Source organism: Trifolium pratense, linkage group LG7 (assembly GCF_020283565.1).
Source record: "Trifolium pratense cultivar HEN17-A07 linkage group LG7, ARS_RC_1.1, whole genome shotgun sequence".
In the NCBI taxonomy this organism is placed as follows: Eukaryota; Viridiplantae; Streptophyta; class Magnoliopsida; order Fabales; family Fabaceae; genus Trifolium; species Trifolium pratense.
The window spans coordinates 39,687,794-39,714,136 of NC_060065.1; the positions used below are offsets into that span (position 1 = coordinate 39,687,794).

At 33.7% G+C, this 26,343-nt stretch overlaps 2 protein-coding genes and 1 pseudogene across 3 annotated transcripts; 2 read left to right on the forward strand and 1 right to left on the reverse strand.

Moving 5' to 3' along the window:
- The first annotated feature begins 1,819 nt into the window (after positions 1–1,819).
- Positions 1,820–6,657, forward strand: LOC123895426 (elongation factor 2-like). Of its 2 annotated transcripts, XM_045945780.1 has the most exons (5): positions 1,892–2,384; positions 2,643–2,797; positions 2,888–2,940; positions 3,073–3,160; positions 4,005–6,657. In XM_045945780.1, the coding sequence occupies exons 3-5, from the start codon at positions 2,938–2,940 to the stop codon at positions 6,443–6,445; spliced, it is 2,532 nt and encodes an 843-aa protein (XP_045801736.1). In that variant the 5' UTR covers positions 1,892–2,384; positions 2,643–2,797; positions 2,888–2,937; the 3' UTR covers positions 6,446–6,657. The 2 variants fall into 2 exon arrangements, with proteins under 2 accessions (XP_045801735.1, XP_045801736.1); XM_045945779.1 differs by having other exon boundaries at positions 1,820–2,797.
- A 10,931-nt stretch (positions 6,658–17,588) lies between these two features.
- LOC123895541 lies at positions 17,589–18,853 on the reverse strand (annotated as a pseudogene).
- A 4,013-nt stretch (positions 18,854–22,866) lies between these two features.
- On the forward strand, positions 22,867–26,278 carry LOC123895714 (elongation factor 2-like). Its single transcript, XM_045946198.1, has 3 exons — positions 22,867–23,057; positions 23,125–23,254; positions 23,685–26,278. Exons 2-3 carry the CDS (start codon positions 23,164–23,166, stop codon positions 26,123–26,125), a joined length of 2,532 nt encoding a protein of 843 aa, XP_045802154.1. The 5' UTR covers positions 22,867–23,057; positions 23,125–23,163; the 3' UTR covers positions 26,126–26,278.
- Positions 26,279–26,343: the final 65 nt, after the last annotated feature.

Sequence of the window (26,343 nt, forward strand, 5' to 3'; positions counted from 1 at the left end):
AAGTAACCAAGTCATTGAGTTCAAGTGGTTAATGAGTTTCACCAAAAAGAACGGATTTCGGGAGAACTCGAGTTCGATTTCTGGGTGGAACAATTTTTTGGCCAGACTTTACTTACCTCGTAACCGAACTCTGGACTACTAGGACCTCTCTTTTCTAGAAACTAGAGAATTATAAAAAAAATATCAAAGTATGTATGATTCCATGAAAAACATTGAAGCAGTGCCCAACTCTCTAACTCTTTCTTATCAATTCTCAATTTCTCTCTATTAAGACTTCAACTTATTTGTTTCTTCACATTTCTCTAATTTGATTTGTGACTAGAATTTTTTATTTTGACTCTCTACGTTTAAAAAATTTCAAGTTGGTTCATTATTTTGACATCACAGTAATTTAGTCATTTTATTTGTAACCAAAAAAAAAAATTAGTCATTTTATTCAAACTTTCATTTAAATCATCCATGTAGCTAACATAGGTGCATACATGGATAACATAGGGGTGCCACATGGGAGTTATAAATAGAATTAATTCCAAATTTATTCGAAAAGTCAAATTTATACTGACATTAGTAACGTAAGAGATCAACTTGAAACTTTTAAAACATAAGAGTGTCAACTTGTAAAGTAAGTTGATATATCCCTAAAATTTGAGAAATATTTCTTCATTAACTAATATACAGACTCAAAGTTACGAGTTTGACTTCCATCAGTATCATTGAAGGGAGGGTTAATGTAACTTCATTTGTAAGTACATTTTAAACCTCAAAGTTTTCTCTAAATTACATTGGAACATGATCACCTCACCCTAATTTTTTTTTACTAAAAAAAACAATATTCATTCGTTCAAATTGATAAAGAAAACCAGATACAAACATAAATTCAACATCACTAAAAAATAAATAATGAATCTACAAATAAACTCATAACATCAAAGTTAATAGCATTAAACAACGTACTCATGCCTATAAATAATGACAAAATCAAAGTAATCGAAATACTCATGCATTAGAAATTGATCGATCAATATGAACCAAGCGACCATCGCACCAAAGCAGAGAATTAAACAACATCGCACTGAGACGACGAAATCACGAAGGGAATAAACACAAAAGAAAAATTTGATTCATGTAAAAGTCACTTATTTAAATTAAACGAGAGGGAAAACATATCACCTCACCCTAACATTTATTTTAAAAAGAAGGGTTAAAAAGTTTTCAACCCCTTAAAATATACAAATTTTGATTTTAATCTGGATGTTTTTGTCCTACCAAAAATTTTCATTTTATTTTCTATCTCTAATGACCGACTTATATTCATGTTAATTTTGAGATCGTAACCTTTTTATGTAAAACATTTAAATGTCTATATTTTTTTTTAATCAAACAAACTTAATGCATTTCATTAACTATTAAATGTTCAATATATAAAGGAATAATCTCAAATCTATGGAAGCTAGCCCAAGAATTGGCCACCCTAACAAAAGTATGAGCAACCGAATTCGTTTGCCCCCTAACAAACTACGTCCATTAGAGACCAAAATTACGTCCATATTATGATAAAGAGATGTGAAAAAGAATGTCAAAATTACGTCCACTAGAGACCAAAATCAATTTTTTTAAAAGGACAAACTAAAATAAAAAATCATTACATATTTTTGAGAAAAAAAAATTATTAAATTATGTATCCTTAAACAAACAAAGAATAAAACTTTTATGGGCAATGTTAACTTGTACACCTAATGCACATGATAAAGAGTAATAAATGATGGTCGGTCCCACCTATTTTATTTTGGACAAAGAAAAAATTAACTCCAGTCAAATAAATATAAAAAAGTGTGCTTTTATTTTTTATTTTGCCTAAATTACCCTCATCTTCTCTTCTCTTTCTCGTTTTTTCTTATGACTCCTCCATTTCAATAATATAATATTCCGCCACAGCGCCGCCATGATAGATCACCACTCCGTTATGCTTTTCTTCGTTCTGCAAATTAGTTCCCAAATCTTTTCAAAGTGGTCAAAATAATTGCAGAATTATTTTTTTTACAAAAACGCGGGATTGCTCTTCTCACAATACCCTAGTTCTTCTTCACCGTTTCAATTTCCCTTTGACAGATCAAAAACCCAGTCTCTCTTCTCCTCACAATATTGTTTCTCAAAACAATTATTTTTTCCATATCTCTGTAGAAACAAATCTTTGTCGCCGTGAAACAACTTTCCATCTTTCTTGTGTTTTTTCTCCGACTTGCCGTCGTCGTTCCCTTTTTTCAGTTTGAAATTGAAGAGTTTTGGATTGAAATTGAAGACTGATTGTAACCAATTTTAAAGTTGGAAAGCTTCAGGGTAATAGAAAAAGAAGATGAAATATTATATGTTACTTCAATTTCAGGGTAATAATAGAAAGGAAAAGCCTCAGTTTTTTTTTTTTTTTTTTTCATATATGAAGAAACGTGATATTGATAGAAAGAAAGAAAATTTGACGAGTTGTGACAGATTCTCAAGTGGGTGTAGGGCAATTTTGTCTTTAATTTTTTTATGAGACATACTTTATGATACTGCTTATTTCAAAGTAAAATAAATGAGATCTACCGTCATTTATTACTCCTTAACATGTGCATTAGCACCCAACTTTTATTTGGGCCATGCAGACACGTACCCATCTTCTCCGGCCCAACATTGCATTCTGGAAGCAGCAACCCTACCAATAAAACCCTAATCAACTGCTCATTCTCATTCTCTCTCACAGCCGTCTCGTCTCCTCCTACTGCTCATTCTGTCGGTGGAGATCGGCATTCACTTTCGTGTAATTCTCTTTCATTTTTTCTTCTTTTTCGATTTATTTTTCATACTACTTTCAATCTATTCTAATAATCTTTTGTGTTTTATGTTTCAGTTCTCAACTAATTCTGTTTTCTGTGTGGATTATTTACAAGACTAGTCAAGATGGTAACTTATACTCAGATTATTATTTTTGTTTAGTTTTAATCGAATTGAATTTCAATGTATATGAATATGAATATGTGATAATTTATAATCTGAATTTGATTTGATTTGATTTGTGTGTGTTTGAATTTGCAGGTGAAGTTTACAGCTGATGAGTTACGTCGTATTATGGACTACAAACACAACATTCGTAATATGTCTGTCATTGCTCATGTTGATCACGGTATGTTTTTTTTTATTCATAATTTCTTGTTACTTTTTTTATTATTGTTTTGATCTTTACTTTTGTGTTTGATTAACATGAAATTAATATTACTGTCATGATTTATATATTTTTTTATTACTGTCATGATTTATATATTTTTTAATATTTGATCTAGAAAAAACTGTTAATTAACAGATTGATGTTGATGTTGCTTGACAAGAATATATGAGTGTCATGATTGTATATTTTATATTTTTTTAATAAAATATTTGATAGTGAAAATCTATTTATAATATTTATAGGAAAATTTGTTTTTTAGTGTTTATAAAATCCTTTTTTTTTAATGTCAGTTTATAAATTTCAATTTCGAGCAATGTTGTCAAATTGGACTGCTACAGTGTAGTCGAATTTAAACGAATTTTTATTGTTGTGTCATGCTATAGTAGAACTGAACAAACCACTATTTTTCATGCACCTGATAGACAACATTATATTCTATATTAATTAATTGCATTATAGGGACTAAACTTGAAAAATGGTTATTTTACAGGCACTATAACATGTTTATTGATACTATTTATTTCAATTATAAGTATCTTTTTTATGAAAATGATAATGATGTTGAATTATTTTTTCACACAATTGTTTAGTTTTTTATTCGGATCCGGTATCATAAGTCATATCGTTTCTACTTTTTCGGGGGCCTCTTTCCCGCCCCCTTTTTTTTTTTTTTAATTGCTCTTTTCTAATAAGCAACTGCTAATTGGTTTGCTGTTGATGCAGAGTGTTTTGTAATATTTTGTGATGTTATTAGAACTATTTTTCCTGTGAGAATAACAAATGATTGTGTGCCCATTTTCAGGAAAATCAACTTTGACAGATTCCCTTGTTGCTGCTGCTGGAATTATAGCACAAGAGGTTGCTGGAGATGTTCGGATGACAGATACCCGTGCTGATGAAGCTGAGCGTGGTATCACTATCAAGTCAACCGGTATCTCTCTATACTATGAGATGTCTGATGAGTCTCTCAAGAGTTACAAGGGAGAGCGCAATGGGAATGAGTATCTCATTAATCTTATCGATTCCCCTGGGCACGTCGACTTCTCATCTGAGGTTACCGCTGCACTACGGATTACTGATGGAGCACTAGTGGTGGTGGATTGTGTTGAGGGTGTCTGCGTACAAACTGAAACTGTGCTCCGACAGGCCCTTGGAGAAAGGATCAGGCCTGTTCTTACAGTTAACAAGATGGACAGATGCTTTCTTGAGCTCCAGGTTGATGGTGAGGAAGCTTATCAGACCTTCCAGAGAGTTATTGAGAATGCTAATGTGATCATGGCTACATATGAAGATCCATTGCTTGGTGACGTTCAAGTGTATCCCGAGAAAGGAACTGTTGCTTTCTCTGCTGGTTTGCATGGTTGGGCTTTTACACTGACCAACTTTGCAAAGATGTATGCCTCCAAATTTGGTGTTGACGAGTCAAAGATGATGGAGAGGCTTTGGGGTGAAAATTTCTTTGATCCTGCCACTAAGAAATGGACAACCAAAAATACTGGTTCAGCTACTTGCAAAAGAGGGTTTGTTCAGTTCTGTTATGAGCCTATAAAGCAGGTTATTAACACTTGTATGAATGATCAGAAGGACAAGTTGTGGCCTATGCTGACAAAGCTAGGATGCAGCTTGAAGTCAGAGGAGAAGGACTTGATGGGTAAGCCTTTGATGAAACGTGTCATGCAGACTTGGCTCCCAGCAAGCAGTGCACTTCTTGAAATGATGATCTTTCATCTTCCCTCTCCATCTACAGCCCAGAGGTATCGTGTTGAGAACTTGTACGAGGGTCCCCTTGATGATCAATATGCTAATGCTATCAGAAACTGTGACCCTGAAGGACCTCTGATGCTTTATGTGTCAAAGATGATTCCCGCTAACGATAAAGGAAGGTTTTTTGCTTTTGGACGTGTATTTGCTGGTAAAGTTTCAACTGGTTTGAAGGTCAGAATTATGGGACCAAATTATGTCCCTGGGGAGAAGAAAGATTTGTATGTGAAAAGTGTTCAGAGAACTGTCATTTGGATGGGAAAGAGACAGGAGACTGTTGAGGATGTGCCCTGTGGTAACACAGTTGCTATGGTTGGTTTGGATCAATTTATCACCAAGAATGCTACATTGACAAATGAGAAGGAAGTCGATGCACACCCTATTCGTGCTATGAAGTTTTCTGTCTCACCTGTTGTCCGTGTTGCTGTTCAGTGCAAGGTTGCTTCAGATCTTCCTAAGCTTGTTGAAGGTCTCAAACGTCTTGCTAAGTCAGATCCTATGGTTGTTTGTACTATTGAGGAGTCTGGAGAACACATTGTTGCTGGTGCAGGAGAGCTTCATCTTGAGATCTGTTTGAAGGATTTGCAGGATGATTTCATGGGTGGAGCTGAAATTATTAAGTCTGACCCTGTTGTGTCATTCAGAGAGACTGTTCTTGAGAGATCATGCCGCACAGTGATGAGTAAATCACCAAACAAGCACAACAGGTTGTACATGGAAGCAAGACCTTTAGAAGATGGGCTTGCAGAGGCCATTGATGAAGGCACAATTGGACCAAGGGATGACCCCAAGAACCGATCCAAAATCCTGTCCGAACAGTATGGTTGGGATAAGGATCTTGCCAAGAAAATTTGGTGTTTTGGACCTGAGACCACTGGACCCAACATGGTGGTTGATATGTGTAAGGGAGTCCAATACTTGAATGAAATCAAGGATTCTGTTGTTGCTGGGTTCCAGTGGGCATCAAAAGAAGGTGCTTTGTCTGAAGAAAACATGAGAGGCATATGCTTTGAAGTATGTGATGTTGTCCTCCACACAGATGCTATCCACAGAGGAGGTGGTCAGATCATTCCTACTGCCAGGAGAGTCTTCTATGCCTCACAGCTGACAGCCAAACCCAGGCTTCTTGAGCCTGTTTACATGGTGGAAATTCAAGCTCCTGAGCAAGCTCTTGGTGGTATATACAGTGTTCTTAATCAGAAACGTGGACATGTCTTTGAAGAACTACAGAGGCCTGGTACTCCACTCTACAACATCAAGGCATACCTTCCTGTTATCGAGTCTTTTGGATTCTCCAGTCAATTGAGGGCTGCAACATCAGGACAGGCTTTCCCTCAGTGTGTGTTTGATCATTGGGACATGATGTCATCAGATCCATTGGAGGCTGGCTCACAAGCTGCAACACTTGTTACTGATATTCGTAAGAGGAAGGGCTTGAAGGAGCAGATGACACCCCTCTCTGAGTTTGAAGATAAGCTTTAAATGGAAGACTATTTTTATTTTTATTACTATTTTCTCGTTATTTAAACTGTTGCCTATTTTTGAAAGTTCAGTATCTTGAGTTGTCTTTTTCGTTTTTCCGTGAATTGTGTTGTACTTTGGATGATTTGTCTGAGTCGGTGTATTTTTGGTCTGGTTTGGATTTGCGCAATCGTGCTGTTCAGCCTTATATTATATGCACATTTTATTTTAAACTGTCTTTTTCAATAACTCTCTTACTTTTATAAGGTGGTGTGGAAATTGATCAAATTATACCACTGCTACTGCCAAATAGAGTAGCATCCTTAATAAGGTTGGCTAATTACCAAACCAATGACAGTGATATAGATGAAATGCCATAAGTGCACTAAGGCACATTGTGCCTTATTAATGTGTACTAGGTCTCCAGGTTTTCCCCCATAGTAATACCCAATTTGATTCACATTGCCATGAAGGCATTAGGGGGCATTGTCCCTTAATATGTGCCTTAACTATGTATTCTTCCTTTGGATGGATGGAACTGGACATGGTTAGCATAGCTGTGAAGTATAATAGAAGCAGTATCATTCTGAGTTATTTTCTTGGCATGTCATTGAACTATGCCATTTCAGAGAAGAAAATCCATATACTTGACACAAAGAATATGGTTTTTGGGCACTGTAGGTTTCATTCAGCCATGCCACGTTGGATCATAGTTGGTGGGCCATGGAGTGTTGTTTTAAAATGGTATAATTCTTTTTTTTTTTTTTTTTTTTTTTGCGACCTGTGTATGGAAGAAACTTTTACGCGTAGACGGCTCGGCTAGGGTTCCGAATCAGAAAATTCATTGAATCTGGTCGAATTTCATCTTTATGTTGTTGATTGATTGATTCGTCTAATGGGTTCATCTGGGGTGGGTGCATCTGGTGGAGGTTGAATTGCATGTTATGATTTTTCCCCCCAAAGAAGATTAGGGTAATTTGAATTTTGAATTCTATAACATTTTCCCTCCTAATTGGATTTCTACTAATTCACTGGCCTATAAATTGAGGATGGGGAAGAGTTGCGATGCACAAATTGAGACCAACAAAGTATAGTTAGGGTTTGACAGAGGTTAGTGATTTTTACAATTCTGTCTCATATCTTTGGTTGTATTTCATAGATGGTTATATCTTTATTTACATATGTATTATGCATATTCTAATTTGTTGATTATTGTTCATAGATAGTTATACCTTTATTGATTGTTGCTAAAGATGTGGAAAGTGATGCCCTTGCAACTCATATCCTAAATAAGCTTCGCGAGGTTTGTTTTCCCTATCTGTAGCATATTAGTTATTAGGTGCTTTAAAATTTTGGATTCTTAGTTTTGCTTATTATATTTGGTATTTGTTGCATGGTCTTACTCTTAGGTATGTGCCATCAAAGCCCATGTTTTTGGTGAAAATCGGAAATCTGGTCTCCAGGATCTCGTGAAAGTGGAACTGGAAGGAAATGTCTGGCTCTTGCAAAAAGGTAACGAATTTGCTTAATTGTTAATTTTAATGCACGGTTGGGTTTTGGTATTCTTTATTGGTTAATGTTCGTGAATTTTTGGTTTTGGTAAAGGATGCACTTTCCTTGAATTCTTGGGTTTTTTTTGCATATCAAAATTCATGAAATAATGATTGCTTCTTTCTCTGTTAGTGTTTAAAGTGTTGAGATATTAGGATATGTCCTCATTATCTTTTGTTATTTGTTTTTGGAAGGGAATAAGATGTACCTTTTCCATGAATTTTGTCCATGAATCTGGTGATTGCAGGCATGACGCATGTGGTCTTTAGTATGGATATTATGGAGGAGCAGCATGCTACATGATGATTTTTGTTGCAAGAACAAGGTTGGTCTTTTTCTTCATTCTCTTTTTTTTGCTACATGATGATTTTATTTTTTTTGTGTTTTCTCTCATTGTTTTTCTGTTCAGATGTATTTAATTTCATAATATAACTACATAATTACATTTGCAGTCTTTATCAAGTTTTGATCTCTGATGTGTACCTCAAATTACATAAAGATTGTTCATTTTTGACTTTAGTAAGAAACTACTAATGATGAAGTTGTTCCAATTGTTTCTACCCAGTTTGTTGATGGAGAAGTGAGGAAAAATTTCTCCTTTTTAACTTTATATGTTTGTCTGGTTGGATTGAATTTAATAATGGATGGCACATGTTTATCTTCTTTATTTTATGCAGGTAACTTATTCAAACAAAATTCTTAATAAATATGAAAATAGCAGTCCAGCTCCATATGACTCTTGCTTCCAATGTGAAAAAAGAAACACAAAGAATGGCATGTCAACATATGTTGTGAAGTTTGTATATGCTAGGAGACATATTTAGATCCGTGTTTTGATTTCAGATCCATTGGTTGCTGTGAGATTATATATCACTAATGGATTTTGTTGCAGTGAAAGGGAGTATAATAAAGGAGACGAGATCGCGTGGTATGCTGATGGAGATAAGATTGTTAGAAATGAGTATAATCCAGCTACTGCTTATGCATTTGGTATTGTATAGAATCATATCATGTTGTGTTATTACTTTTGATTTTGATTGATTTTGTTGTGGTTTCGAGTTTAATTAGTGTAGAAATGAGAAACTGTGGATGTTAATTTTATAATTCTGATTTTTTATTACTGACAGAGTGACAGATAGAGTATTTGGACCACATACCGTATCAGATGAGGTGTATGAAGTATTAGCCAAGCCTGTGGTGAAAGTTGCCATGGAAGGTGTCAATGGTATGAAATGTTAATTCTCGAATTGAGTGTAATTTATAATGTGATATGTGAGCAGAGTCTAATTTTGTACTACCATGTCATTTTCATGGATTGATCAAAGCTGCTTTAGTTTTATTTGATATCTTTATTACAATAACTAGGGTGACTGGTTAGTTATATATGCTGCTTAGTGTTAGAGTGGCTAATGAGTCAGCTGAGTTTTGAGGATAACTTTTTTCCTTTTATAAAGTTGTTTTGGTTAATGGAAAGTAACTTTAATTCTAAACATTGCAGGGAGACATATTTAGTTGAGATAACAAAACAAAATGTAATGTGTTCTATATGTTCTAAATGTAATGTGTGTACTGGAATAATGGACCATGTCCTCTTGTGTTCTATATGTACTAGATGCTGTACTAACTTCAACTTGAAGACATGAATGTGTTCAAGGCATACAAGGCATGTGCCCCAATCTCTATATAACTCTGGTGAGGGGCATTCCAGGGACCAAGAAGCAACATAGGCGCACTTTAGAAGCACTGCGCCTTGGGAAGTGCAATCAAAATGTCATGCGATGGAACACACCTACTGTTAGGGGAATGATCCAACAGGTTTTCGACGCATGCTCTATCAAATCCATTTTGAAAGGACCCATCTCTTTGTATACTAACAAAATAACATTGGTTACTTTTCGTAGTTGATATAGGTCAAGAGGTTAGTTGTTGTTGAGACAGAGGAGATGTACAAGGCCTGCAAACAGAAGGACGAAGCCCACGGAGCTCTTCGCCCTCCATTGATCATAAACCATAAACCTGTTTCTGCTTAGGGTACCCTGTAGTGTTTGATGTGTTCTTAAAGATATGATCTTCTTACTACTAGAAGTCTACAACTTTCAAATGCCTAAGTAAGAAGTTGTGCCTCAGATGGTTAACTTGCTTTGAAAATCATGTTAGTTCTAAATCTATAATTTTGAAGTTGTTTCAACTGATGCAACATTAGTCAAATTTAGGCCCAGAATCAATTATTCTATAATTTATTTTTCTATGTGTTTCTTCTATGTAATGTAATCTAATGTAATTTTGTTTGTGTTTTATAATGATGTAGTTCCTAACGTAAAAAAAAAATGGTTTTCTTGGCATATGATCAAATTTTTCAATGTTTAGTATAAAGTTTAGTGTTTTACTCAATCTAATTTTTAGTTCTTATAAAAGTGGTTTTCATAGTATCATAAACGTGTATAAGAAAAATCATTATGAAATATCAAAGCCTTGAAAAAAAAATCTTTATAAAAAAGTCATTTTGAAATATAAAAGTGTTGGAAATCAGTTGCTATCTGCATGCATTTGCAATACATGCTATAGTTTTTTATTAGAAAGCGGGTGTTTGTAAGAAAACATATATATTTAGTAGTTTGGGTTGGTGAACTATCATGTTTAATAAATCTGTAAACTGTGTATTCTCTTTATAAATCCCTGTTTCGTGATAATGTAGAAACAAGAGTTAGAAACTTCGTTCATTTTATAACTTTGTTTTAATTCATTTGTTATATATTGTATACATGAAAAGAAAATCTGATTATAAAAAAAATAATTAGTGGTTCATAATTCACTTTCTTAGGCATTCGACTTTAAATGTGTTTTTATAAGATATATGTTTGTTACGATAAAGTGGGGGTGTTATTATTAAAAATAATTCATTTGAGTAATTGGTTAGTGAAAAAGTAATTGTGATAAAATGGACCTTTTTATGGTATTACATAAAATATTATTTGGGTTTCGCAGCATGAAAAGTCAAGAAGTCAAGAATATTGCTTATGGAAATATACAAGACATTATTTTGATTCATTTTATAATATAATAGCTGGCTAGGCAGGCGCGTTTCGCGTCTACCTGTGTCTAACTTATATCCAAGAAAAAAAATCTTTATGTTATGGTCAGTTTGTTAATAAAAAAAATTTGTGTTAAAAAAAATGTACCTTATGGTGAGTTTGTTAATAAATTTTTTTTGTTGCTACTAAAAAAAATTAAGGATATTATTGGTATTATGAAAAGTTTACACCAAAACTCATGTATCCTCTTTATATATAATATAGATATAAATATAGATATAGATATGCAATAGAATAAATCCATATACATGACAATAAATAATGAGCCGTAACTCAAAAAATAAAATACTGGGCCGTGCGTAAGCACGGGTAAAAAACTAGTAGGAAGACAATTACAAATCAAGAGCTTCATATCAATCTGTTCTGAGCCTTTAACTTACGTGTGCTAGGGCTTGTGTATCTGTGTGTCACTTAATGCGGCACATCACCACATAGCACCTAGATAAATATTTTGATAAGTTGGGTGAGAATTTTTAATTTATTTTGACGTAGGAACTTAATTATAGTGGACGAACTCAAAAAATAAAATACTGGGCCGTGCGTAAGCACGGGTAAAAAACTAGTAGGAAGACAATTACAAATCAAGAGCTTCATATCAATCTGTTCTGAGCCTTTAACTTACGTGTGCTAGGGCTTGTGTATCTGTGTGTCACTTAATGCGGCACATCACCACATAGCACCTAGATAAATATTTTGATAAGTTGGGTGAGAATTTTTAATTTATTTTGACGTAGGAACTTAATTATAGTGGACGAACTCAAAAAATAAAATACTGGGCCGTGCGTAAGCACGGGTAAAAAACTAGTAGGAAGACAATTACAAATCAAGAGCTTCATATCAATCTGTTCTGAGCCTTTAACTTACGTGTGCTAGGGCTTGTGTATCTGTGTGTCACTTAATGCGGCACATCACCACATAGCACCTAGATAAATATTTTGATAAGTTGGGTGAGAATTTTTAATTTATTTTGACGTAGGAACTTAATTATAGTGGACGAACTCAAAAAATAAAATACTGGGCCGTGCGTAAGCACGGGTAAAAAACTAGTAGGAAGACAATTACAAATCAAGAGCTTCATATCAATCTGTTCTGAGCCTTTAACTTACGTGTGCTAGGGCTTGTGTATCTGTGTGTCACTTAATGCGGCACATCACCACATAGCACCTAGATAAATATTTTGATAAGTTGGGTGAGAATTTTTAATTTATTTTGACGTAGGAACTTAATTATAGTGGACGAACTCAAAAAATAAAATACTGGGCCGTGCGTAAGCACGGGTAAAAAACTAGTAGGAAGACAATTACAAATCAAGAGCTTCATATCAATCTGTTCTGAGCCTTTAACTTACGTGTGCTAGGGCTTGTGTATCTGTGTGTCACTTAATGCGGCACATCACCACATAGCACCTAGATAAATATTTTGATAAGTTGGGTGAGAATTTTTAATTTATTTTGACGTAGGAACTTAATTATAGTGGACGAATTTCAATGCTATTGCGATTTTTTTTTTCTACCTCAACATTTAACCCTTTATTCCTACAAACAAACCAACATTTCCACTTTACCCTTCTTTAAAAAATTAGTTTTGAACATTTAGCCACGGTTAAATATTTTTCGGAATCCTAAGTTTTCTGGTAGCAAGTGTAAACCCGAACAATTGGAAAAAAAAAAGTTCCGGGAAGCATTAGCCATGGTTTAACCATGGCAAAAATTAAAATCTGAAAAACTTAAGGAAAGTGTTCCGAAAAATAGTTGTTCTGCTTTACACTTGCTACCAGAAAACTTAAGGAAAGTGTTCCGGAAAATATTCCATTTAACCGTGGCTAAATGTTTAAAACTTAGTTTTTAAGTTTTTCACAAGGGTAAAGTGGGAATATTGGTTTATTTGTAGGGATAAAACGTTAAATGTTGGGGTAGAAAAAAATTTCCTGCTATTGGAAACGGAAAATAATTATTTTAATTGATACAGTATTACATTTCATTCAATAAATTTTGATGATTTGGTTCTATAAGTACAATTCAGTTGGGCTGTAAGAATTTTATATGTTTGAATTTCAGATTTTGTATACTTCTGTATGAGTTTAGACACTAGACTATTTAGAGATTAGAGATTTTTTTTTTAAAATGATCAGTAGAACTGTGATAAATCTCATCGAATTAATGTGTCTTGGGAGAAGTATGCAAGAATGTCAGGTGTTAGTGTTTTTTTTTTTGGATACAAAAGGGGCCGAAGCCCATGTGTTAGTGTTTTATATATAGGGTCTATTTGTTTAAGTTTTTTTTTTTTGTGTATAATATTCTTCCTTAAAAAAATGTGTATACTATTGTAAAAAATTATTTTCTTCAAAAATGAATTTTAAGTTGAAAATAAAATAATTATTTTGATAAACTTTTGAAGATTTATTTTAATAGAAGAGATAGAAAAAAGATAATTTATGGTGCTTATAATCTTTCAATTATATTAATGAAAAACTATTTTATCATGCATAGTTTTCAAGTTGATTTTTCAATTATATTAATGAAAAACTATTTTATCATGCATAGTTTCCAAGTTGAATGATTTTTTTGATCATGGCATATATTTTTCTTTAAAAGTCTTTGAAAAATATATTTTACTAAATTATTTATAAAAAAAATATTTTTTTAGAGAATCTAAGCAACCCATTATTTTAATTTTTGAAAGTATTAAATTGTTTTGGGTTAGATTGATTAAAAATTAGGGTGAGCACGAATCCGCAACCTGATTCGAAACTGATATAATTGACAACACGTCGAAACATCTAGTCGGATGCGAGTCGGGTTTCAGGTCAAAAGTTGTGAAAAATTGGTTATGAATGGTTAAATGTGGGCGAGTGCTGCCTTTAAAAATCTATCTTTTGGTAACCGAAATTGACCGAACAACCACTACGCAAATTAATTTTTTTTTCTCCTCTCTCTCAATCTTTTATACTATTAGCTTTGGGTTTGTCTAACATGTGCAATATTGCACATGTTAAAGTAACTAAAAATAGTACTCCTTAATAAGTGTGCAAAAAAGAATTTTTGCTTACAAAAGAGGCCGGAGTAGTAATTATTTAATGAAAAATGTAACGCCCGGTTTTTATTATTCGTTATTTATGTGTTTAATTAATTGTTGCGATGACTTTTAATTAATTCAGTGGCGAATAATTATTTATCGAGAGCTAGTTTATGAGACGTTTGTGAGCATTAGGCCTTGGGCTTTGGCCCATTGGGCCTATGCATCACAAAATGGGGAGAACTATTAATAGCTCAAAGTAGAGGGAGAAACTCATTTTCTCAACATTGTGAAGGAGGTAGAGAGAAGAGGAGAGCTTGAAGAAGAAAGAGCTGAGGCAAGAGGAAAGCTTAAGAGATAAGAGAAGGACTCAAGATTTCGTCGGATCTAAGGTAAGAGAGTTAGATTACATATTCTTGAGTGATTATGGAGAGGGGAGGATGTCGATTCCTCCATTCCCAAACAGTGATGGAGCCAGAAATTTTAAGTAGTGGAGGCATCATATACATAACTTCGAAGCATTTTATTTTGTAGAGCATAAATATACATCACAAATGTTCTTTATAATTTGATGTTTTTTTAATGCTTTTCTCAAAAATTTTGTTTGGCTTTTTCACCACCAGTTTAATGTGGTTCAGGGGTTAGTTCTGACATTAAGTGGTTCCAGCCCCCTCCCAATCGCAGTTGTGGAGGATCGAACTGTGTTCCTCTCTACCGAGTTCAGCGTCAATCATCACCGATCCAACTAACGATTGGTTGCTTTTCTCATGTTCAATCTCAATAAAAACATCTCTGCCTATATAAGTAACTGAATAATCATTTAATTATCGATCTCTCGTACTATTTCGCAACTCTTTTGGATGATATATAAGGGCCATTTAGTAAATAATATCTCATAAATTAATCTCTTCTCTATCACTTAGATGGTAATATGATATTTTTGGCCTCAAACTAGATCATTAGGAAGCGTTTTGGAATATAATTCCAAAAATCTTATTACTACAAAGAAAACCACAAGCTATGTTCAAATCATACTACAAATAATCAAACAACTTAAAGCACAATACACACCATCGAAAAGAAAGATAGAGGCACTACTACCATGAGCTACCAAAGAAAACAAAATCATTCCACAACACAGGTCAAATACAACAAATAGAACCTCCTACACACAAACAATCCATATGCTCTATATAAATAAAAAAAAATTAAAAACTTTGTGTGGGCATGTGCCTTCACACTCTAATACATGCATCCGTCCCTATTCCCAAACTCTCTACACTCATTTTCATTTTGGTTTTGTGGGTGATTTTCCTAATAAAAGTGAAATCTTTGATCACAAACATGTTTATTAAACTCTTTACAAGTAGTATGAACGAATTTGTCGCTACTAGAAATCTCAGTTGTAGAGACCGAACTGGCGACAAATTTAGAGACCGAACCGGCGACAAATTTCGGCGACCGATTTAGAGACCGAATTCAGAGACCGAACTCAGAGACTAGCATTTGCGATGCGTAGTTTGACGCTATTAGCGACTGATTTAGTGACCAGTCTTAGCGACTGTTTTTGCGACATATTAAATTCGATTTCTATTTCAGTCTCTAAGGAGTTTTTTTTAATTATTATTATTATTAATTAATTTACAATCCCTAAAGTAATTTTTTAAATCTAATTTAATATCTCTAAATATGCACACAACAATATGAATATAATATATTTCAGTATTACCAAATAGTTATAAAATTGAGATTAAATTTGTTCGAATCTCTGTAAAACGTTTAACAATTTTGTAAAACGTTTAAAAAGAATATCTCCTATATAACTTCAAATATTGCTTCCGATATGATGATCCCCCTGCAAAATGGTAAAAAGAACGAAAAATCAAAATACTGAATTCAATAATAGATAAAATACACTACAAATTCATAAACAAACAAACAAATTTATATTCAAACTTTATTTCATTCAATCTCAATGTAAAACTTTTAAGATGGAATACAAGTGAGAAAAATTATACTAACTTTCGTGAAAGGTTCATATTGGATCTCTTGCAAAAAATAAATCACTTGAGATAGGTCCTACTCTTATTGATTTGTTAGTCTCAATAATAATGCATCCTCCACGTGTACTTAATTATTTTTGTGACTACCCTCACATAAATTCAACTCATGATGTCCATTATGGAATTCATCACAGGATTAACAATTCTTCATCAAGTTTAATGTATAATAAATAATCCATTAATTATGTAGTACTGTACCACTGTTTTTATTATACTACTCCGTCCCAAAATATAAGCAAAAATGAGTCAAAGAAACTTGATGTATTTGGTTAAAGATTTGGACCAAATAAATTCACTTTTGTTGACCAACTTTTGCTTATATTTTGGGACGGAGGGAGTATTGTGCTAGGTAGTTTTTTTTTTTTTTTTGGTTACACTGTGCTAGGTAGTTTTATCAATCTTAATATAAGTGATAAGTGTTATATTTTACGAGCTTGTTATATGTTGATGAAGGAGGTGTGAACTTTTTTTTATATTTTAGATCTATTTTAATTTTTACTTCTCTTTTTCTTTATTTATTGTTATCTTTATATATAAAATTTGAAACGAAGTAACTACATCTCACTCGCTTTGTTGTTTATTTAGTTCTTCTATCCTTTTTACCTTGTGTATGATGTATTGAAATATTTGAAGACTAGGAATTTTTAGATGAACGGAGTTTTAGATGTAGCAAGTAGCAATAAAGCTTCAATTTAACCTGTCACAACCGATCCGTTCTACCTGCCACCCGTGCAACCCGCACCCGAACAAACTAGCGATGTAGACAGTCGAAATTAAACTCAAATTAAGTGGTCACAATTTTTATCAGTTTAATGATTTTTGACCCGAAACTAACTACATTCAAGCCTATTAAATATGACCATCAGATAAGATTTTATATAATCCCTACTATTTTTCACTTTTTTCTTTCTTTGTTTCATTCCCTCTTCATATATAAATCAGAGAATTGTTTTTATTAAAAGAAGTTTTAATAAACAAAATATAATTTGAATTTTTTCATAATATTAACGGGTTGGTCCAAGTGGTGAAATACTTAAACAACTTAAATAAATAAATAAATAGTTAAAAGTTTTTGATAAAAAAAAAACCTAAATAAATAGCTAAGAGTTCTATTTTTGACTCTTGCTTACGGAGAAGAAGACTTACTTTGAAGAAACTATTTTATGTGTTTAATAGGTCATTTTTTATGAAGATTAATCACTTAAATATATAAACTAGAACATCGACCCGTGCGGTGCACTGGTCTGATTAGGTGTAAGATATGTAATGATTAAATAAGATATGATAATTTCAATAATTTAAGGTATATGAAAAAAGTTGAGTAACATTAAACGATAGTTCAACAATAATTTTGGATAAATATTCATACAAAGAAAATTATGTTATATTACGGAAGACTTCCTTATAGACCACATTCGAAGTCTTAGTCGTATCTTCACCGTCATTATTGATGATCAATATTTTTAATCCTTTTCTAGAAGTAACTCTTGAAATTGCAACATACAATTGATCATGTGAAAACACTGGCGACAGAAGATATATCCCAACATGCTTTAAAGATTGTCCCTGACTCTTATTAATAGTCATCGCAAAAGAAATCATTATAGGAAATTGTCTCCGTTGAAATTTAAAAGGAATTCTCACGTCAGATGGTGTCATAGAAAATCTAGGCATGAAAACCTGATCACCAATATTACTTCATGAAATAATTTTTCCTTCAAGAGCACGTTTTCCCAATCTCGTAATAATAAGTCTTGTTCTATTGCATAATCCTAATTTTTTATTCAAATTCCTTAATAGCATAACTCGAACTCCAACTTTAAGTCTCAACTTGTGATTTGGAAGTTCCGACGTAGAAATCTGTTCAAAAATTCGGGAGTATGAACATCATCCACTGTTTGACTGTCTATATTTTGTGTGAGTGGAGTATCATAACTCAAATATGTTTTTTCTTCACCAGGAATTAAATCCAACATATAATCATTTATTGTGTCGACTATTGAATTTTTAGGAGCTAGTATAACTCTATTTTGGAAATACGTTATATCGTTCATGTTTTGTAAAAGTTGGGGATATGTGCTTTCAATGATAGAAGCAAGAGGATCACCTGAATTTGGAATCAATAAATCTGATGGAATGTCAAGTTCTAAATCATCGTCGTTGTCATATCCAATTTCTCCATCGCCAACACCCAAAACCCATTCAGAAAACAAATTTCTTTGTTCAACGTCTGCACTCGAAGAACCACCGAGAAGCATCATGTTTTTACTCAATGTTAAAACTTCACAAAAATTCCAAAGAACCCAAGAATTAATAGTAGCATGAACAACTTCTGGCCTTGTACCTTTTGGTATTAATGGTAGAATTTGTCTAAAATCTCTGCCAAAAACAACAATTTTTCCACCGAAGGGAATGTGTTTATTTTTTTCATCGATAGACTTGAGAATATCTTTTAAAGTTCGATCAACAGCTTCGAAACAGTGTTTGTGCATCATTGGTGCTTCATCCCATATAATGAGCTTTGGTTTTTGTATTAATAACGCCAAAGGGCTTTTAGGAACTATGGTACATGTTGAAAACTCGTCAACATTTAGTGGAATAGAAAACCTTGAATGTGTTGTTCTACCGCCAGGTATAAGCAATGCAGCGTTCCCACTTGAGGCAACTGTTAAAACTATCTCACCTTTTGAGCGTAATGCGGCTGACATGGCCCTCCAGATAAATGTCTTCCCTGTATCGCCATAACCATAAAGAAAAAACACACCAGGTTTGTTTTCGTTAACTCTTGTCATGATTGTGTAATATACTTTACGTTGCTCTGAAGTCATAGTTGACATCAATCTAACATGTTCCCCAACTAATGATTGTCTGTTATAATTCAATTCGTCGTGTATTAAACTATTTTGTATATCAGGAACTAATGATGTGGTTGCTCTAGGCATTGGAGGATAATCTTTTAAACTCTTCTCACAACTACGTAACATCATCTCAATATCTGCTAGTGCATATTGTATCAATTGATCATCGATTAATATTAAATCTGCAATGTTAAAATAAAAAATAATGAATGTGATTAGTGACATGACTATGGTTGTGTTGCAAAAAAAAAATTGATTTAACATAATTGAGTTTGATAATAACTTTCCAAATCACACGTGTTAATAACTTTCCAAATATCACATGATAATTATTCTCTAAATTTATGATGCGGTAGAAAAAAAATCATTGATCAAGAAAGACATAAAAATATTTCGTAATGAATAATATAGTCAACAATAATTTTGATATGATATACTTTTAAAATTGATGATGCTTATCAATTATTGCACATAATTTTAATCACAATTGGTATACTTGCCATAGTGGTTGGAAATATTGTCTTGCACTGAAGGGTTGTGGGTTCGGGCAAAAGTTAATATGCATAAGGGGATGTTTATGCATGGTGCATAAGCCCAGAATTACTCGCGCGCCCCCCAGAAATTTCTCGCGCGCGCCCCCCAGCCCCCCCAAAGGCTCGCTATCCCCACCCCCTTTCTGCTGATGCACACGTTTTGTTTTTATTTTTAGCCTACTAGGCCTGAAAGCCCAATTGCTACGCGCGCCCCCCAATTGCTACGCGCCCCCCCCATTTTCTAGCCCCCCAATTTCTAGCGCACCCCCCCAGGTTTTTTTTTTTTTTTTTTTTTTTAGATTTCTAGGCTTTTTTTTTTGTCTCAGAATCGAATTTGAACGGCAATGAAGAACGTATGAATTAGACTCGAATTGGATAGCTTGATTTTTCTTTTTGTGATGAGGTTTTTTTTAGTGATACAATATTTGTGTTTTTGCTGAATGGAGACAAAGTAGAGTGATTAATTTTTTTTTTTTTTTTTTTATAATTGTTGAGTGATTATTGGTTAGAGAATCTTGAGATGTTAATTTGGTTCAGTAATAGTAATAATAATGAAGGAATATTATTTCAATAATACAATAAATTCAATATTAAAAACACAATATTGATTTCAATAAACACATAAAACCATTTTATAATACAAATGGTTTCACTTTTTAACTATCTGAAACCATTTAACCAGCATAATGGTTTCCAGAATTTTTAAAACCATAAAAACACAATATTGATTTCAATAAACACATAAAACCATTTTATAATACAAATGGTTTCACTTTTTAACTCTCTGAAACCATTTAATCAGCATAATGGTTTCCAGGATTTTTAAAACCATAAAAACACAATATTGATTTCAATAAACACATAAAACCATTTTATAATACAAATGGTTTCACTTTTTAACTCTCTGAAACCATTTAACCAGCACAATGGTTTCCAGAATAATTGTAACGAAAATTCACTGTTCATCTTTTCTTACGCGAAACAGTGAAAACGTGATCACTGTTCATCCGCGATCTTTGTTCATCTTCTTCACCTTCTCTCACGAACTCCGATTCCAATTCATCTAAGAAATTGCAAAACTCCGATTCCGATTCATCTCAGAAATTGCAATTCGTTCTCGTTTTCGTTCGATTCAAGAGAATTGATTTGTAAGATTCCGATTGGAAAACGAAGATAGCGAGAGCGAAGAAGATTGAAGAGCTTGCAGCGGTTACAGCGATGATGGTTTGACATGATTTTAGTTTAAAACTAACTACTAAAATAATTAACCATACATAATACTCTGAAATTTATCCCTAATCAATAAAATAAAATAAAATTCAATCAATCAAAATTAAAAGCGTGATAAAAAAAATCTGAGGGGTGCGCTAGAAATCTAAAAAAAAAAAAAAAACCTGGGGGGGTGCGCTAGAAATTGGGGGGGCTAGAAAATGAGGGGGGGCGCGTAGCAATTGGGGGGCGTGCGTAGCAATATGGGGGGCGCGCTAGAAATTGGGGGCTAGAAAATGGGGGGGCGCGTAGCAGTTAGGGGGCGCGCGTAGCAATATGGGGGGCGCGCATAGCAATTATGCATGGTGCATAAGCTTGGGCTTAAGCACCTTAACCGGACCCGTGGGTTCGAATCCTTGTCAAGACAAAATTGTATTATTTTTTAATAAAAATTTCAAGATAAAATGGAGGGAAAACAGGAAAAACAAATTAGGGTTTAAAATTTGCTTGTGTATACAAACTAATAATATAAAAGATATGAGTACTTCGTACTTATAATAGTCAGCAGTACATTTTATGTGATTAAGGTAAAATTAAATGAATTGGTAATTGAATCATGTAATAGAAATAAATAATATAAAATTAATGTTGATACGACAACTTTTTACATTTTCAATGTATTGAATGCACCAATTTCAAGACAAAATGTTGAGTGGGCTAATTTAGCTTTTAAAAAAAAAAAAATTCAAGACAAAAATTCTTTATTTATATGCTTAACCAATGCCTCAGACAGGGACACTATTTAACATTTTCCATAAATAAAAAAAGAATAGATCTATTCTTTGAGAATATGAGAATAGATTACTTGTCAAAGAAGAAATGAGATTACTTTATTTTATGACCGACTATGAGTAGGATAACTCTATTCTTTGTTAAAAATATAAATAAATATCAACTTTTAAGATTACGCACGAAATTTTTTTTTTTTTTTTTATATCAGAAAATTTGTTATTTTGATCGTTAATATAATGTGACGGTAACCAATGATTAAATTGATAAAATTTCATGTTTATAGATAGTTATTAAGCAAATTAACCTTTTTATTTATTTATAATGAAGTAGAAGATCAAACCTAGTGACTTATTAAGCAAAGTAACTTTGTACCAAAGTGAATCTGTACCTGTTTGTTTCAGATTTTTCACCCAAAAAATCTATTTTTTTTTATCTTTCTTGTGTTTGTTTCAGATTTTTTTCAAAAATTATTAAAAAAATTATTTTTTTCATTAAAATGAGAATTTGTTTTCAATAGCTTTTATCAAAATCCTATTTTTTATCATTCATCATCCCTCACCATCTTAAAAAAAAAATAGATTTTAATGATTGTAAACAAACGGCATATAGCTTTAAATTTTCTTCAAAATCTCTACAAAAATAATTTCCTTGAAAATAATTTTTTTCAAAAAAAAAAATAATTTTTTTTAAATCTCAAACAAACATGCCCTCTATGTCATATATTTCAATTTATTAAGTATATTAACACAACACTACTTTGTTTAAAATAAAAAACACAACACTAACTATTTTTTTTTTTTTTTACTATTTTGACATGTAAAGACAACTTAGATAATAAAAAACTTCAAAAATATATATATTTAATACACTGAAACGCCTTCTTAGAAGAATATTTTAAGGATTCGGATTCCAAGCAGTCGGGTTGTTGGTGCAGTCGTGCATTCACGCTATTTATAGCCGTCCGATCAAAATTGAACAGTCATGATTTAAAATTGTATTAATTGACTGCATTTCTTTAAACCATCTGATCGTGATCAAACGGCTATAAAGTGACTGCACTGAAAATTCAACTCACAGAATCCATTTCCATATTTTAAGAATGGAACTAAACTAAGTCAAATTTCTTGCACAGCACTCCAAGAAACTTCCTTGGATGGACAACTCAACAAAAATAAACTATAGCTGCCCAAGTTAATAATTCTCACTTACTATTTATTATATACACACTTCCCTTATTTATTTATTTATTTTTTTTTTTTGGTACAAATACTACTTCCTTATTATCATAAACTGACCGGGAACTATAGCCTGCCCAAGTCAATAATTCTCACTTATTATTATATATCGTAGCATGACCACTTTTACATTCATATATACCACGTAGCAACCTTTCTAGTAAATAATTCTAAATTTTTTATTTCAGATATTTGACTAAATTTATTTTCCAAGGTTTGACTCCAATCTTACTAACAAGAAGTAATAGAGTACTGGTCAGTTTTAAGCAAGTTTTGATTTAAGAGGTTAGTAATCATATTCTTTAAACCTTGTTTGCAAGAATCTTTTATGTTTTTTTTTTCTTCCTTTCAGAATCAAGCCCTTATTTGCAAGAAATAAAATCTGTCAAAGATGGTGAAGTTCACAGCTGATGAACTTCGGGCGATCATGGACCTCAAACATAACATTCGGAATATGTCGGTTATTGCTCATGTTGATCATGGTATGTTACTCCGATGCTTGTAGCTGGTATTAACTGCTAAGTTTTTAGTACTACACCTAAATCTTTCGAAAATTTATTTCTGGACGTTTAATTTTCTGTGTTTATTTAGCCGTTCAAAAATAAACTTTCAGACAACATTGCCGTGCGAAAATAAATAAGCTTTCGAAAAATATAGGTGTAGTAGAGAAAGCAAAGGGAACAATACTTGCACCTTTTTGTTGATTGATGTGAGGCAATTCTGTAATGTTGTGATTATTTTGTTTCTTGATAATTACTACTTGACAATGTAACTGAACAATAGCTTTTTTTATTTAGCATTTGTATCTTCTTTGTTTAGAAATTGAAAAGGAAAATATTTTCATATTCTGTTTCAATTATTAGGATTATTTTGTAGATATTTCAGTATTTTAATTGAGTTTCTTGAATGCAGGAAAATCAACTTTAACTGATTCTCTTGTGGCGGCGGCTGGTATTATAGCACAAGAGGTTGCAGGAGATGTTAGGATGACAGATACCCGTCAAGACGAAGCTGAGCGCGGTATAACAATCAAGTCAACCGGTATCTCTCTTTACTATGAGATGAGTGATGGTGATTTGAAGAACTTCAAAGGTGAACGTGAAGGGAACAAGTACCTTATAAATCTCATCGACTCTCCTGGGCATGTCGATTTCTCATCTGAGGTCACGGCTGCACTTCGCATTACTGATGGAGCACTTGTGGTGGTGGATTGTGTCGAAGGGGTATGTGTACAGACTGAAACAGTGTTGAGACAAGCACTGGGAGAAAGGATTAAACCTGTTTTAACTGTCAACAAAATGGATAGGTGTTTTCTCGAGCTTCAACTTGATCCAGAAGAGGCATACTTGACAATACAGAGGGTCATTGAGAGTGCTAATGTGATCATGGCTACATATGAAGATCCATTGCTTGGTGATGTTCAAGTGTATCCTGAGAAAGGAACTGTTGCTTTCTCTGCTGGTTTGCATGGTTGGGCATTTACCCTCACAAACTTTGCGAAGATGTATGCCTCCAAATTTGGTGTTGACGAGTCAAAGATGATGGAGAGGCTCTGGGGTGAAAATTTCTTTGATCCTGCCACTAAGAAATGGACCACCAAGAATACTGGTTCAGCTACTTGCAAAAGAGGGTTTGTTCAGTTCTGTTATGACCCAATCAAGCAGATTATTGAACTTTGTATGACTGATCAGAAGGATAAGCTGTGGCCAATGCTGCAGAAGCTCAAGGTGAATTTGAAGTCAGAGGAGAAAGAATTAACAGGAAAAGCTTTGATGAAGCGTGTTATGCAAAGCTGGCTCCCGGCTAGTAGTGCCCTTTTAGAGATGATGATTTTCCATCTTCCTTCTCCTTCCAAGGCTCAAAAATACCGTGTCGATAATTTGTATGAGGGTCCCCTTGACGATCCTTATGCTTCTGCAATCCGAAATTGTGATCCTGAAGGACCTTTAATGCTTTATGTTTCAAAGATGATTCCTGCCTCTGATAAGGGTAGGTTTTATGCTTTTGGTCGTGTGTTTTCAGGTAAGGTTTCAACTGGTACAAAGGTCAGGATTATGGGACCAAATTACATCCCCGGGGAGAAGAAAGATCTGTATGTGAAAAGTGTTCAAAGAACGGTTATTTGGATGGGAAAGAAGCAAGAAACCGTGGAGGATGTCCCTTGTGGTAATACAGTTGCCATGGTAGGTTTAGATCAATTCATTACCAAGAATGCTACTTTAACAAATGAGAAAGAAATCGATGCACATCCTATTCGAGCTATGAAATTTTCAGTGTCACCTGTGGTAAGTGTAGCAGTTACATGCAAGGTAGCATCAGAAATTCCCAAGCTTGTCGATGGCCTTAAACGGTTAGCGAAGTCAGATCCCATGGTGGTGTGCACAATTTCAGAGACTGGAGAGCATATCGTAGCTGCAGCTGGTGAGCTGCACCTTGAAATCTGCTTGAAGGATTTGCAGGATGATTTCATGAATGGAGCTGAGATTTCAATATCCGACCCTATTGTCTCTTTCCGCGAGACTGTGCTCGAGAAATCTAGCCATATTGTGATGAGCAAGTCACCAAACAGACACAACCGTTTATATATGGAAGCAAGGCCAATGGAGGAAGGGCTTGCACAGGCCATTGACGATGGAAGGATTGGATTGAGAGATGACCCGAAAAACCGTACTAAAATACTGTCTGAAGAGTTTAGTTGGGACAAGGATCTCACCAGGAAAATATGGTGTTTCGGTCCCGACACAACAGGTCCCAACATGGTGGTAGATACATGTAAAGGCGTACAATATCTGAATGAAATCAAGGACTCTGTTGTTACTGGATTCCAGTCGGCATCAAAACAAGGTCCAATGGCTGGCGAGAGCATGCGTGGGGTTTGTTTCGAGATTTGCGACGTTGTTCTTCATTCCGATGCCATTCACAGAGGAGGTGGTCAGATCACTCCAACAGCTAGAAGGGTGTGCTATGCAGCCATGCTTACAGCAAAGCCGAGACTTCTAGAGCCAGTGTATCTGGTGGAAATACAAGCACCTGAGCATGCTCTTGGAGGTATATACAGTGTTCTTAATCAGAGAAGAGGGCATGTTGTTGAGGCAATCCAGAGGCCTAACACTCCACTTTACAATGTCAAGGCACATTTACCTGTTATCGAGTCATTTAAATTCAATGAAGCACTGAGGGCTCAAACAGGAGGACAAGCTTTCCCTCAGTTGGTATTTGACCATTGGGATTTGGTGCCATCTGATCCACTGGAACCTGGGACTCCAGCAGCTGCACGTGTTATCGATATAAGAAGAAAGAAAGGTTTGAAGGAACAAATAACGCCTCTCACCGACTTTGAGGACAAGCTTTGAAGTTCACTTCTTAGAAACCATTTTTCTACAATTTCATTTTTGTTTCCTGTTTTTCATATTTTGTCTGTTATTTTAATAGTACTTTCTAGATACTACCAATAGTTGTTTATATCTTTAATATTAATACAATTTCGTCTTTTAATTTTTATCTTATCTTTTCCATTGTTAATTAAATTTGGGGAGTGAGTTCTTCGACGCTTATACCACAAGCACTATAT

Bases quoted from the DNA above. Each gene is read 5' to 3' on its own strand.
- LOC123895426 (XM_045945779.1), top strand. The intron at 3,161-4,004 runs GTATGTTTTTTT...GCCCATTTTCAG, and splicing joins CATTGCTCATGTTGATCACG to GAAAATCAACTTTGACAGAT.
- LOC123895714 (XM_045946198.1), top strand. From the start codon at position 23,164: ATGGTGAAGTTCACAGCTGATGAACTTCGGGCGATCATGGACCTCAAA. The intron at 23,255-23,684 runs GTATGTTACTCC...TCTTGAATGCAG, and splicing joins TATTGCTCATGTTGATCATG to GAAAATCAACTTTAACTGAT.